At 36.9% G+C, this 15517-nt stretch overlaps 1 protein-coding gene across 1 annotated transcript in view; it reads left to right on the plus strand.

The window, feature by feature from the left end:
• Positions 1-15517, plus strand: part of LOC145664455 (aconitate hydratase, mitochondrial-like) — a 417790-nt gene that overhangs the window by 35969 nt on the left and 366304 nt on the right. Inside the window, exon 2 of the mRNA XM_081731145.1 lies at positions 9947-10095. Within this exon, the coding sequence (XP_081587271.1) occupies positions 9947-10095 (149 nt within the window). The remainder of the gene's footprint in view (positions 1-9946; positions 10096-15517) is intronic.

Below are 15517 nucleotides of genomic sequence, written 5' to 3' on the forward strand. Positions count from 1 at the left end.
TATATTCTATATAAAATATAGAGTTTAATTATTGAAATTGAATGATATATAAAAAACATATCTAAATTATTAATCTAATTTACATTTTTTTAGAGGTGGAATATCAAATAAATGAATTAATTAAAAGCTCAGATTGTGTTATTACGTGTAGTATTATAAATCGGAGTGTAATATATAACGAAATTAACGTTATAAATTTTAGTTATAAATTTGACGTTTCAATTGTTTTCAGTATGATCAACAGAAAACCAACCAATCAAATGGTCCGTTAAAACCTTGCTTCGGGTTAACTATCTGACAGAATATATATCAGGCACAGTATATTGTAGAACGAACCACGGGTTAAAGTAACTGACAACTTCCTGATATCTAATTCTGACTGATAGTAATCAGAAAGAATATCAGGATATTGTAGGACTGGCCCTTAGTGTTCTAATAGTTTCTTTTTCTTTTTGCTATCAACTTCAGTTTTCTTTCTTCGTTCACTCTTCTCAGAACTTCTTTATTTCTTATTTTCACAATAATAAATGTGATATTTTAAGTTTTCGTTTGACATGCTGATTTAAAATATGTAATAATCTGACGTAGTGACATTTGGAAAAGACATAACTTTATATTGGGTTGGCAACACTGTTTGTTGGGTGTTTCTGTTAAATACGTGCAAAGCTGTCCCCCTTCTTATAGTTGCTTCATGCAAAGTTTCGCTTTTCTCTCTTGGTTTCTCCGTTATAGCGGATGATCAAGATAAATTGTTCACTCTGTATATATATATATATATATATATATATATATATATATATATATATATATATATTTAACATAGTCTACGCGGACAAATTTAGCATTTATACGTACTAAGTTTCCAGCGCTAAATAAACCGAAACTTGGTTTCAAGTAACCAAGTTGCTAGGTTAAATTACACTTTGCCAAAATCTAGACTACTAGCAACCGAACAGTACATGGCAAAATTACTTTGCTTATTTGGATGTGTGGATATCAAAATACCTTTTTACCGAACATTTATATATATATATATATATATATATATATATATATATATATATATATATATATATAAAACTGCTCATTCTTCTTTACTAAAGTAACCAAGTAAGTTGATGAAAATATTTTTGGCAATTTTGTCGGTTTTTAGTATCCCAAAAATAGGTTAAAAGAGCAAAGTATGATTTAACTGACTACTGCTCGGTTACTAGTATTCCTCAGGATTTCTTCAAAAGATTTGTCCTAACTAAGACTTGGGTACTTTATCCTTTTGGCAAGCCGAAAATTTGTTTTTTTCTTTCTTTCTTTTTTTTTTTCCATGAAGACAACTATCAAGTTAAGAGACTTCGCCAGCAGTGGATGAATAGTCGAGGTGTTATAGGCGCTAGTCTTGTAATCTTAAAGTCTTCAGTTTAAATCCACTCGACTTCAAGATAATAGTTTTAATTTAATTTGTTCTTAGAAGGGGAATGGTAAATTCTCTTTGCTCGAAGTTCCTTTAAGATGGTTTGTAAGAATCATGCACATATTAACCGACAGAAGGAGAAAGTGGAAATAGATCTTATTGAAATATTACCAGGAACATTCATACATATTCATATTCGTTTGTTTTAGTTCATTTTTGTTTATTCTTCTTTACGAAATTACAGTTCTGGATTACTTAGAGTATGCCAGGGGATGTCAAAGATATAAATTTTTACTATTTGTCATTTGGAACAATTGTTATGTTTTCTATTGATGCAATCGTTTTCACAAATTAAACTTCACACACTGCACATCTTGTTTTTACTTTCTTAGATTGTCGGTTATTTTTCGATTGCATTTTCCAAACACACTGGAAACCAATAATGTAACATCAAAAAATATTCTTGTTAGCTTTAATGTGTAAATGTCACATAATGATACATTTTTTTATAAACAATAGAAACTATGATGGTTGTATGAGAGTGAAATCATCCCGCACGACAGGATATTTTTTTCATAAAGTTTCAGTAGATATATTAAAACTGAAAATTAACAAAAGTGAAGGTAATGTTGAAATGAATAATGTAAAACATCCAGAGATTTTACAAAATACTGTAACCTGTGAAATAAAATGAATGTTTGGCCAACATCGATTTTTCCTTGGTATGTCTAAGGATAAAGGATAAATAAAATCTTTTTGTGACTTTCTCATGATATCAATCGCTTTGTAGATACTAAACGGTGTCTTCTACCCGATTTTTTATTCGTCGGAGAGGCATGAATACTTTTCTATTTTGTTGCCATTTGTAACATTGACGTCTTTAGAACAAACTAGCGCACATGTAGAACGCCTTACTGAGCTCTAAGCTAACCAACCTTAACTGCATCGTTGGTTGTCTAACGTTGCAAGATGTGAAAAATTGGAAATGCAAATGCACTTTTGCTCGTGTCAATACATAAAGGACACAAGTACATGCACACAAAATTTCATGGTCCTAGTGCAACTATTAAAAAAGTTATGACTTACGTGCAAAACTTTTCAACTCTATTTGTACATGCACTAGCTACAATTCGAACAGTCAGTCTCTCGTCAACCGTTTTTTTTTTTAATTATTTCTTTTTCGTATGAGAGTAAAGCACTATAAACCACTGAAACATAGCTGACAAATGAAAACCAAGATCCGTAGAACTGGTTAGCAGTGTTTGTAGGACGGGCCCTCCGCCATTAGATAAAAGTCCAAAGGGAAACTGAACGAAGTAGTCACAAAAGGATGTATTTCTAAGAAGTAGGAACAGTCACAAGGGATTGAAAATTTTACTTCCTTCAAAAGATTTTATTTCGAAAAGTGCTTAGATAAGTATTACATCTAACCACATAGATGGTTTACAATAGACAAAAAGATCAAAGTGCCGTGTACAGAAATTTGATATTCAAACCGTTTCTTAGATATGTAAAACATGGTTAGAGATTGCTATGGTGCTTAAAAGGACATAATTGTGAGAAATAATTTAAAATTTTGCTTTCCTCTACTTTTTCGAAATAAAGTATTTTGAGGAAGGTAAAGTTTTCAATTTCTTGTGATTTGATCTTACTTGTTGGGTTATTCCATGTCACTTCAACCCATTTACAAAATGACGTCTATCATCTCAACTGTTCTCCACATTTGGTGAAAATGGTTGCTTACTCAAACTATGAACACATAAATATTACATGTATACGTTGCGCTATTTCTGTGTAGCAGCCATTACAAAATATAAAATTGGCACATGTCTCAGTCACAGTTTTCACCAGTTTCTTGAACAGAATCACTGTAGAATTTGAACTACCACGCGTATAAACGTGATTCCTGTGTCAAAATAACCATTGACTATTACAAATTCCAAAATTTCTGTTACTCTGAGATATAATTTTATATTTTCGAATTCGTTTTTACAATAGATACGCTAAATTTTAATCACAAATATTTTTTTCATTTTGAGAAATTGCTATATCGGGATAATTGTTCATATTTGCATTAGGGCTTTTCCGATAATCGAGTAATCGATAACAATTCGATAAAATTTCAAAACTGTTTTGTCGATAAAGAACTTTAATTTTATCGAACTTTCGAGACTCCCGAAATGTTCGAGACTCTCGAAATGTTCGAAAACAGCAAATACAGAAATATACCAGTTGAGAATGCTCCAAGAGCATTGCCAGAACGAACTTAAAAAGAGTGGAGAGATGGAGTGGGAAGTATAACTGTCATTGTTTCTAGATGTAAAAGTAAATCTTTTTATCATACCTTCTTTTCTTTCTCGCAGAAATTGGCAAATTATCATCTCTCAGTGACTTACAGTTCTCGAGATATGGTTACTTAAATATCTAGAAATTGAAAATGTTTTGGCCAATATCTGGGCAACGGTGGCCAGTTGGCCAGTAGACAATTAATCAGTGGCCACCGGTTACTATTTGGTACCAAAATGTTCACTATTCTCTTAGGTATTGACCAACACCAATATAATTTCTGAGTGACTTATGGTTCCCGAGATTTGGCTCCTTTAAATCTCCTGAAATCGGAACTATCTTTTGGCCAATATCACAGAAACGGTAAGTCATGAGAGATGATATTGGTGTTAATCAATCCCTAATAGAATGTTATAAACATTTCCGTACTGATATTAATTGATGACCACTATCCAACTGGTCAGTGGCCACCGGTTAATATTTGGTACCAAAATATTTACCATCCTCTTAGGTATTGATCAACATCAATATCATCTCTCTCCTACTTATGGTTCCCGAGCTATGGCTCGTTAACTATCTAAAACTTGGCCATTGTTTGGCCAGTATCACAGGAACAGTAAGTCATACCGAGATCATATTGGTGTTAATCAATCCCTAATAGAATGTTAAACATTTTCGTACCGATATTAATTGATGGCCACTATACAACTGGACACTGGCCAAACCAGAAGCCAGTTGGACAGTGACCACCGGTTAATATTTGGTACCAAAATATTGACCATCATCTTTGATATTGATCAACATCAATGTCATCTCATACAACTTATGGTTCACGAGCTATGGCTCCGTAAATATCTAGAAATTGTCCATTTTTGGCCATTATCAATTGAACGGTAAGTTACATTGATGGTATTGGTGTTAATATCTAAGACGGTGGTAAACATTTTGGTGTGGATATTAATTGGTGGCCATTGGCCAAACCAGTGGCCAGGTGGACAGTGGCCACCGGTCACTGTTTGGTACCAAAATTTTTACCATTCTTCTAGACATTGATCAACACCGATATGATCTCTCTATGATTTATGGTTCCCGAGATATGGATCCTTAAATCTCTGGAAGTCGGCCATTTTTTGGCCAATATTTCGGGAACGGTAGGAGTGACGCGAAAAACTTAATCACTTTCTTTGATAGTTTTTGATGTTCTATTGAATGCAGGGTTCAAAATTAAAAAAAAAAAAAAAAAATCGTAAATAGAAGACAGACAGAAACACACAGACATAGAGAATTCAGTAACGAACTTTTTAAGTTCGTTGAATATCAATATGATCGCATTTGTCTAGTCGCTTGAATATTTTGAAAAGTTCGAGCTTATCCGAGTGTTCGAAAGAAACAATGTATTCGAGGTTATTATAGTTGTATATAATATGTATTACATATATGCAGGGTGTTCATTTTAAAACTTCTCTCCTTAGCATTGAAGTGAAGGAAAAGTTTCCCCCCACAGATCTGTACAAGGTTTAAGCAGTCTGTCAGAAGAGAGAAAGAGGAAGAGAAAACATGCATCACCCGAATGGAATTGGAGAATTAACTCCAAGACACCATTAGTCTACTAATAGTCACTTTGGCGATTGCGCCAATAACGGGGCAGGCAGAAAAATAATTTTACATATGATTTCGAGAGTTTAAATTAAAGTTCTGGATAGAGACAGCTACTGATATAGGCAGACGTAAGGAAATTCGGTAAGGCTGAAGACTTATCAAACTTCCGTTTCGAAAATTTACTATACGACACTTGAATGCCTTCGAATATTTGAGATTGTCGTGAAACAAACCTTGAGAATTTTGAGTGCGAAGCTCCCTATTACAAGCCGTCCTGTCTGTCTGTCTGTATGTGGCATCCGACGATACTTTCGAACGGATTGTCCGATTTTGATGGAACTCATTTTAAAATGTTCTTGTTTGCTTTCACCAGACACCTATTATTTTGGTAGCCATACGACAAGGGGAATTTTCCCGAATTCAAATGTTTGTTCTTACTTTGAGCGTAGGCGTTTGAAAGCTACGATAACTTTCGAATGAATTGTCCGATTTTAAAGGGGATTAGTCTAAATGCATATGTCAGATATCTGTTGCTCTTGGTTACTTTACGACATTTGGTTATTACTATTACAAATAGTAATATCTATAAGTGTGCCGCGAGAATCCAAGTTACACCCGTAATGTGCCGCAAGTTGAAAAAGATTGGGAAACGCTGGTGTATAGGTCTGCACGTTGCGACTGGGAAGTATGCACACCCAAATTCAGTAAATTTAAATTTATTAACTGTCTGGTAATAATAATAATAATACAAAAACCTGTCATTTCTCTTTTAAAGTATAGGCATATACTTATTACAAACCAATGAAAAGACTTTATCTGTTCGTTTACAGAAGCAATTTTTATTGTCCGCAAGCGGCCATAACATCAATCACCTTATTAACATTAAGTGACAGGTGGGAATGGATTGTTAGGAGCACAAATTCTGTAATCTACGAGGTCACGAGAATAGGCCACAACTATCACCAAACTTAGTTGGGAGATCCTAGACCATCTCCCGTATAGCCCCAATCTTTCGCCTTGCGACATCCATCTTTTTGATCCCTTCATGGAGCACTTGGGAGGACAAAAATTCCACACCGACGACAAAGTCAAATTGTATGTGCTGAAATGGCTGGAAGATGGTCCCAAAGAATTCTATGCCGCAGGGATACGGTCATTTCCACACCGACGGGACAAGTGAGTGTACATGGGAATACCTTGAAAAAGAACAGTAATTTATTCGCATGTTGGTTTCTCCATGTAACAGAAAAACAGAAATTCCAGTTGTAACTTCAACGTCCCTCCTATATTCCGCATTGCATGTATAATTACATATAATAAATACATTAAAATAACTCGGTTGTATATGTATTCATACAATCATTTCAGGACATAAGTAATTATTATGTTTAAAATCGAACATCTGAGATGTGGTGGGTGTTGACGGAATGTCAGCATATTACATGTGAATGTTAAATACAGATGAAGTAAATCGTGTAATAGCAATAAATGTGTATAATGTATTTGTCTTCAGCTGTGTCATACGGAAGCTCCTTTCCAATATTCTCATTACAACATGTGACTTAGTTCTTAAAATATAGTTAGAGTTGTAAAAAGAAGATGTGGGTAAACAGAATATTCAAAATTCCATCGTGGTTCCAGACAGCAAGTTTGGCATCAAAAAACCATAGAGATAGATTTTCCATTCACTACTCTGAAATGTTTATATATGGAAGTAGTGAGGCTTTTGTCGCTCTTATATATATTTTAGTGTGTATGTGCGTGCATTACTAAAATCTGTTCAAAAAGACGTCAGTCTTTCTGAGTGAATATTGAAGAAAATTACCTAAACAATTGAAATACGACATGCATTAAAAAAAAGAACTTTCCAACTGAAAAATAACTGTTAATAATGTGAAGTTGAATTGCCAATCTTTTTATTAAAAAACGAAATTCCCGATCAGCTCAGCTAAAAATTTCTTTAAATACCTTTGTTTTTTTGCTCCTTTCCACATTTAAATTCTTTGGCAATGTTAACTCCATATTGTGTCCAACTAGAGGTAATATGTGATAGTCATAGCTGGTATTACCATCAACTCCTCTTATCCTAATTAATTACTTACATTATTAACTTTTCAACGAATCTGTGAGTTTCTGAGAACAACTTCTACAAATTTTGTAAACTTGGCTTTGAATTACTGCGTTGCAATTAAGGCCCGTACGAGGTTTGAAAGCAGGCCCATGCTGACTGTAAAACTGCGCGAAAACTATTTAATTCATGTAACCTAGAGCCCCTCTCCACTGTTTCAACGTTATTTCTCTGTCAGCGTTAGTCACCAGAACCGAAACTTTCCAATAAATGGAGTCACTGAAACAAAATGTGAAATAGTTTCTCTCCAACTTCTTTCATTGAGGTGTGACAGCGTAATCGTGAGTCCGTAATGAATAAACTGAATTCTAATCAGATTTAGGGTTGCCAGATTTTAATCAATAGTCAAGGTCATTGAACCCAAATTTGAAATCAACTTATGTCTTTCAGTAGGTGCTAGGATGAATTCTTAAAATGGAGATAGCTAACCAAACAGAAAATACTTGATTCGGAGTGACGATATTAAAAGTGGAATCATAAATTAAGGTAGTGATACAGTCTCGTCTCACGCTAAACCAAAATATGGAAGAGACAAGCTGTATTATTCCTCATTTATTTTCCAAAGTGTCGGGTTTGATATGTGGTAAGGACACAGGTGTTTCCACGTTAAACTGATGGTTCCAAACTTAGGACCTCAAAATTCCCTCTGGACAGAATACGTGTCATCGTATCATTATTCGCACAATAAATTCGTGTGCTAAGCATTGCTTTGTTTGCTGTCTAATGAAAATTCGTAAACGTCCGTATTAGATAATCGGATACTTTCCCTTACACACTAGAAGTGCATTTATTTCAGTAATTATCAACAAGAGAGCTGCGGCACATTTAGTGAGTCTGGATGACTAATCAAGGCCACGATAAGGAAATTCATTGTCAGTAGTCTTTTGATATAACATGATCGCACGGTTGAGAATTCTCGTGGTGAAGTTAGCTTCTGAAGACTAATAGCACAAAAGCGATTCCGAAACGTTAATCGGTGTGTCACTTTCAGAGGTTGGTAAAGATAATGAAATTTTCAGCACTGGTTAATCAATGTAGTCTCCGGCTGCAGCCATACACTGTTGGCATCAATCCATGACGAAAGGAGTCTGGAGATTGCGATCCGAAGGATTCAAGCGCACGTTGCACGGTCTGGTCATCAGAGAAGCGACATACATTGTTGTGCAACATTAAGACATCATGTCTACCATTGTTGGATGGTTGTTGGGATGTGTTTCATGGATTTCATCACTATAAATCTCTACAGTGATTGTTTCGCCTTGTCGAACGAAGACGTGATGCGTTAACTCCCGCCTAGTCACCATACCAGCAACAACACCAACTGTGGGTGGAAGGCTGGTTTGGGAAATCATCGTAGATTTGATGATCCAATCTTGGCCCTGTCCTTATCATTTAGGACTGTTGTAGCAGGTCCATTTTTCATCAGAAGTGACAATGCAATGCAGAAACATTTCCTGTTTTATTAGAAATTCTTTCTTTTATCTCGTATAAGGAACCGCCTCCCAAAGTTTTTCAGTGGAGTTACTACCACCCTATATATATATATATATTATAAAAATTTACTGCGTCGTTACTAATTGGCCTAGAGTCATGGTTCAAACACCATTTTCTTCAGTATAGCAAGCCCTTTCCAACTCGAACGGTACACTCCCATGTCCGTATCATCTTAAACCGGAAAAATAGGGAAAAACAGGAAACTTTTTTTTTGAAAAAATCACCCCCTTGGAATAGCTGCGTCCCTCGAGCTGAAGGTCGTGTAAAGATCTTTAAAAAAAAAAAAAAAATGCGTACAATCTGTATGCAGAGTTTCAATCTGGTATCTTGAAAACTGAACTACGCCGTGGTATCTAAAGATATAAATCCTGAAAGGGTTAATGGAAACGTCAAGAGCAATTCGTAATATTGGTATGGGAAACATGATGCCGAGGGCAGAGGGCACTGTTTTTCAGTAGTACAGCACTCACCTTTGGTACGATAAATCTCGGGTAATTTTGTGGTCGAAAAATCATGTTCGTAGGTTTTCTTGAGTTCTGTTGTTTCCTCTCACATCCTTATTCCATGTTTTACTACATGGGACGTTAAATTAGAGATATCATTTTTAAGTCACATACAGTATTGGTTGGGAAGGCTTAGGAAGGCTTAAAGATAGTTCAAGGAAACGGTGGAAAACTAATGTAAAGCAAGAATTTCAGGAGTTAGATAACAGCACAGACTGGATGTGCATGTTGTAAGATGAAATTGACTCTCGAGTTTTTCTTCTGCAGCGTTAAACTTTAAGTTCCTCGAATTATAGAATGTGTTAGACACAATGATAAGTTAGGAGTTTGTATTTGTGTTCGTAGACTTATGTTATTAAATAGGACAAATTTATTATACTTTGTGTCGTACGCTTTTGTGCTTCTGTGTTATTTAAGTGAACTGTCAAATTTATTTCAATATGGCATTATAGATTGCTGATGACATGTTTTTCCTTACTGAGTTAGCAAAAATAGATTGAATTGTTTCTTTCTCTAAATTCATTCTAGAGAATCCTGTCAGTGGGTTTTGAAATTCAGCAGAGATGTTATCATCTGACAGCAGCAGTGACAGCACAAGTTCCTATGAGCAAGTTTGATAAAACTTCGTACTTGCCTTACGAAAAACTAGTCAAGAATTTAGATATTGTTAGAAAGAGGTAAGTTTAAGTAGTATATGGCACCAGTCTTTTAACGAAATTCATTATCTTGTAGTATGTTCATTACTTTTATTCTAGCGAAGACAGATGCAATGTAAGTTTTGATATGGAAACAACATTGTATATTACAAATATGATACCATAAATATGTTAAAGTGAACAAGTACACTGCTATATTTGTAAGTTGAAACACCATCAAGGAAGATGGGAATGTGTGCAGATTCTCAGGACTTTACAGCAGAGCATTACGCAGAAACAATTAAGATTTCATCAGGATGGTACATGCATGGGTTCAGCGATGACTGTAGTCTCATGCGCGAATGGCATATTACACAGCCATTCCGGTAGTATAGCCTTCACATGCGAACAGGAAACGTATGGGCAAACGTCATTGTGCCTCATTGATGTCGAAGTGCGCAATATAAAACAACTGTTTTCGAACAGAACAGCAAATTCGGCCTGCTGAAAAGCGACTTCTCATCCCGAAAAGTTTTCGCATGAGTCTTCAACCTGCCCTACAACGATTGCCGTATTCGTATTAGATTCTACCATGGTGAACACTTTTTCGAGTTAAATTTTTCATGATTATGCACTGAGGCTTAGGTAGGCGATAATGATGATAATAAATAAAAATGATGGAATGAAGGGAGTGGTGGGAAACTACAGAATCCCGAGGAACCCCACGTACACAGTATTTGTCCAGTATAAACTTAACTTTACGCAAGCTCTGGAATCCAGCGCACCAGGGTGGGAGATCTACCACTGAACCATCACGGTCCTATTGTGATAAACTTTATTTAATGATATTGTGTTAAGGGACAAAGTTATGAAGTGATCCGCGAGTGAGAAAAGGCTACTAACTCTTTCTGTATTATTATCCGACTTATCATTCAGTGGACGAAAATATAAAGTGTGAATTTCTAGTTCACTCAGTTCTCACGAGTTACGTAGATTCAGTTAGCGACCAGTGAATTCTCTTTTGGCCAGCCACAGCAGTCTCTTGTGTTCTTTTCCGTTGTTTGAAGAGTTGTGACCTCATCAAAGACATGCACGAGAGATCAGAAGTCACGTGATTGTATTGAGACTTCCAAAACACATGTATTATTGAGACCTACCGGCCGTGAAGCACCAAGCACCAGGGTTGGCAAAAACTATGAGTTTTATTGAAAAAAATTTTTTTTTGTTTAAACCCGGTTTTTTTGGTTTAAATAATTTGCTCTATGTATTTATATCACATATGTACAGAAATAAGTTTGTTCCGCCTTGGTGTTATTATGCAACAACCAGGTTATACTGGAAGGGGTCACATAGGCTTAAAGCGGAATCCAAACCGCTTCTCGACTTACATCCGAGATAAATTGTCCTCCATTTGAACACGAAACCGGGATTAATTGGCCACAAATGCGATACGTCTGCCGACTCATTCACGAAGGACTCCTGATAAAAAAAAAAAAATATATATGTTGTATTGATCTTTACATACTTGTTAATATAATTGCCAAGAGTCATTTCAGAAGGACAAAAGACGAACAGTTGTACGAGCGAAACCATTATACAGAATTACGAACAATTTCAAAATACTGCAAAGTACAGAAGAACTAATTTAGTCTAAGTTAGTTCACTACGACTTTTATTATTCCAAGCTAAAGACATACAACGACTTAATTTGCATATCAGTAAGAAAAGTGAATAAAGATACGAATTATTAGAGTCCACTTTAGCTCTGACCCATTCATATATACAGATGATGATCAGAAAAAAGGAAACACCAGTAGTTAGCAACACGTCAGATGTATGGGTTGGCAGTGCTGTCGTGGCGCCCGCAGCGCCGGACCGCTGGTGGTGGTGTGTTAAGTCGGTCTCCATGAACAGGCGCAGTGGAACAGCAGTGTCCAGAGGCTGCAGCAGACGGAGGTAGTGTAAAATGGGAGACCTCTCAGATTTTCAAAGAGGGCAAATTGTTGGTGCGCGGTTATATGGACTGAGTGTGACGACAGTGGCTACCAGTGTTAGGTGTGTCGCGTGGGACAGTGTCGAAGGTGATGACGGCCTACACAACATACGGGAAAACCACATCGGGGAAGCGGAACAGTGGGCGGAAGAAAATGAGTGACAGGTCACGCTGGGTATTAAAGCGCATTGTCACGCAGAACCGTCGTGCCACTGCGGAGCAAGTGACGGAGGAACTCAATCAGCACCTCCCCCACCCTGTTTCGACAATCACAGTCCGCCGTGAATTACATGACATGAACTTACGGGGTCGTGTTGCACGGGCCAAACCGCTGATCAGGGACCATAACGCTTTCGCACGCCGCAAATAGTGCCGCGACCATGCAACTTGGACCGTTGAGGACTGGAAACGTGTGATATGGTCGGATGAGTCATCCTTCACCCTATTCCCAACCACGGGCAGTGTTTATGTGTGGAGAACGCCCAAAGAAGCTTATGATCTGCAGTGTCTCCGCCCAACTGTGAAACATGGCGGCGGCTCGGTGATGCTGTGGGCCGCCATATCATGGTTTTCATTGGGTCCTGTGGTCACACTTAGCGGACGAATCACTGCCAACGATTATGTCGCAATTTTAGGAGACCACTTGCATCCTATGGTCCGGATGTTGTTCCCGGACAATGACGCCATCTTCCAGGATGATAATGCACCCATTCACACAGCTGGCGTTGTTGCAGCGTGGTTTGAGGAACATCGGGATGAAGTTCAACACCTCCCCTTGCCCGCCCAACCCCCAGATCTCAACATAATTGAACATCTGTGGTCCGTCTTGGAAACACGACTCCGGCGACGATTTCCACCTCCATCCTCTCTCACAGAACTGGCCGATGTCCTGCACGAGGAATGGTGTAAAATTCCACTTGCTACCATTCACGACCTCTATGCCTCCATCCCACGTCGCATCAAGGCTGTTCTGAAGGCGAAAGCTGGCCCGACACCATATTAATCTTGTGTAGTTGCAATTTCGTTCAGGTGTTTCCATTTTTCTGATCACCATCTGTATATATATATATATATATATATATAACTTCCGATTTCAATAAATGCCTCTCGTGGGGTTTGTATGAACCCCTCCCACAAAGTGCGGCATTTCGATGTATTTTATTAGTAGTTAACATTATTACAACGAAACAATATTTAGAATTTTTCTTTGATTGCAATTGCATAACAATAATAATAAACTATAAAAAAATCACAGAAGAAACATTCATAAAGTTACAAAAAAAAAAAAAAAAGTTGCTTTTGTATGGGTATAATCTCTGTCTAGTAAGAATGGGGGAATTTAGGTCTGAATATAATACGAATAATATACGGGAGTGAAACGTGATAAGCCAGAAATGTGTGTTCATCAAGACTTTACGAACACTTACACTTTTACGACCACTTTTCGTTTTTTGGTTTAAACCAGTTTTTTTTCTTTTCTTTTGAATTTTGGAAAAAAACAGCTGGTTTAAACCAGCTAACCCTGCCAAGCACGTAGAAAAAACTACTACTTAATTTTAGTTTTCGTGCGTGTCATTTAATAAAAAAGTATGTAATTTACCGTTATACTGACGAGGAAGGTCCATAAACCGTGAGAGTTGAATTTTGATGAAAATTTGTGACAAGATTCAGTTCGAGTTGCTAAGTAACGTAGTAATAGTCACTCGATGCGCAAATGCTTCGTTGAGCTGCCACACCGACGCCATCTTGAAATCCAGTAGGCAATGTTCAAGAATACCAATTTGGCACAAAAATGAAAAAGCTTTTGATAGATCTAACTTCAGTATTGTAAACCAAGGTAGAGCATTTATATGTGGGAGTACCTCCAGTGCATGATCGCCATTTTGAAAGGCGCCATATTGAATCGCGGTCAAATATGATAAATGGCAAGGGGGTCATGTGGGGTATCAAATAGCACTGGAATTTACTCCTGAATCCATTTCCGTAACCAAAGTTTACATATCTGTTTTCACTTCAGAGTTAAGAGCTCTCTCGCTCACAGGAACATATAAAAACTGTGCAAGTAAAATTTGTGTTACGAAATGCAGTCGTGTGAGCACTTGCAGGATTTTAACTAATGCAGTAGTAGTCACTTGATCTACAATAGCCACTATACCAATCAGATCTTGATTCTAGTGAGAGAAATCGATGATTAAATTGAAATTCCTGTAGTGAAAAATGGAATAGCAGCATGCTACAAGTTAAACCTATTTCAAAGTGCGATGGAATAGACTGCTCGTCGATGAAACACATGCCTAATAGTACTGACGAGCAGAGAATACCAAAGGGATTGTTTTGTATTAGAAAATGATATAAACTGGTGAATATTAGTTGAACGACCAAAATGGTTCGGATTCCACTATAATCAGTAGGTCCACGTCTTCTTTAGCTAGGAGGCATAAGTGTGGGACGTTGGACGGAATCAAACCAAAAATCTATTTTAGGCAATTTTACGTGGCCCGTTATGGTCTGTTAAGTTTTCTTCTCCAAAGGCAAAGACCATCATTGTTGCAGAATATTGCCTTCTTTTCCAATACTCATACTTGACAACCCATAATATACCGTGCATATTACGAAGTTAAAATACTTTAATGTATTCATTGCAGTTTGTCTAAATACAATCGATTTATTGCTGACGCATTGAACAATTAAGGGGATTTAAATTATCAGTTCACAGTCCATTCTTAGAAGAAGATACATCTGGAAACTTAGAATTCACTTTTCTTGTGTCTGTTCTGCTATTAGTGATAAGAGAATGCATACACACCTGCTAAGAATAGATGGCAATAAAGATTATTACAAGATTCAATACCAAGTTGCAACCCATAAAACAAACCTCTTTCTTGCTTTTTCCTTCAATAATAAATAATTAAATAACTGCAACTTTCCACCTTTAACGATAAAACACTTGCTAATTATAAGGGCAAGACTAGTTTTCATATCAAAACTGTGATAAATAAATAATTGTACCAGGTGTTCACTTGTTCGGTGTACAAGTTATATAGCAGAATTTTCATAATGAAAATGCATTCTGTTGTGTATCGTCAATTTTGTGCGCCAGTCCTAACGGACATGCTTTCATATGTATGGCAGAAATGTGGGTGCGTCACAGGAGCAATAGTTGGTTCATTTACAAATGTTCTGGAGCAGTGCCGGATTTACGTATAAACTAAACAAGCTATAGCTTAGGGCCCCATGCTCTTGGGGGCCCAGGCCCCTATGATGTAAGTAATGGGGCCCCTTCTGCTAGCCTGCATTGTAAAATATCACTGGTTTCTTCATTTCTGTGTATAGGGTCCTACGTTCATCTGGACACATAACGGGCCCCTTTATCTTCAGTAGCTTAGGGCCCCACCAAACCTAAATCCAGCTCTGTTCTGGAAACTAGTAGAAAATAGTGTCTGTGATCATGAAGATTGTGACGAAAGTGCA

This window comes from Thermobia domestica, chromosome 11 (assembly GCF_964235325.1).
Source record: "Thermobia domestica chromosome 11, izTheDome1.hap1.1, whole genome shotgun sequence".
Lineage (NCBI taxonomy): Eukaryota > Metazoa > Arthropoda > Insecta > Zygentoma > Lepismatidae > Thermobia > Thermobia domestica.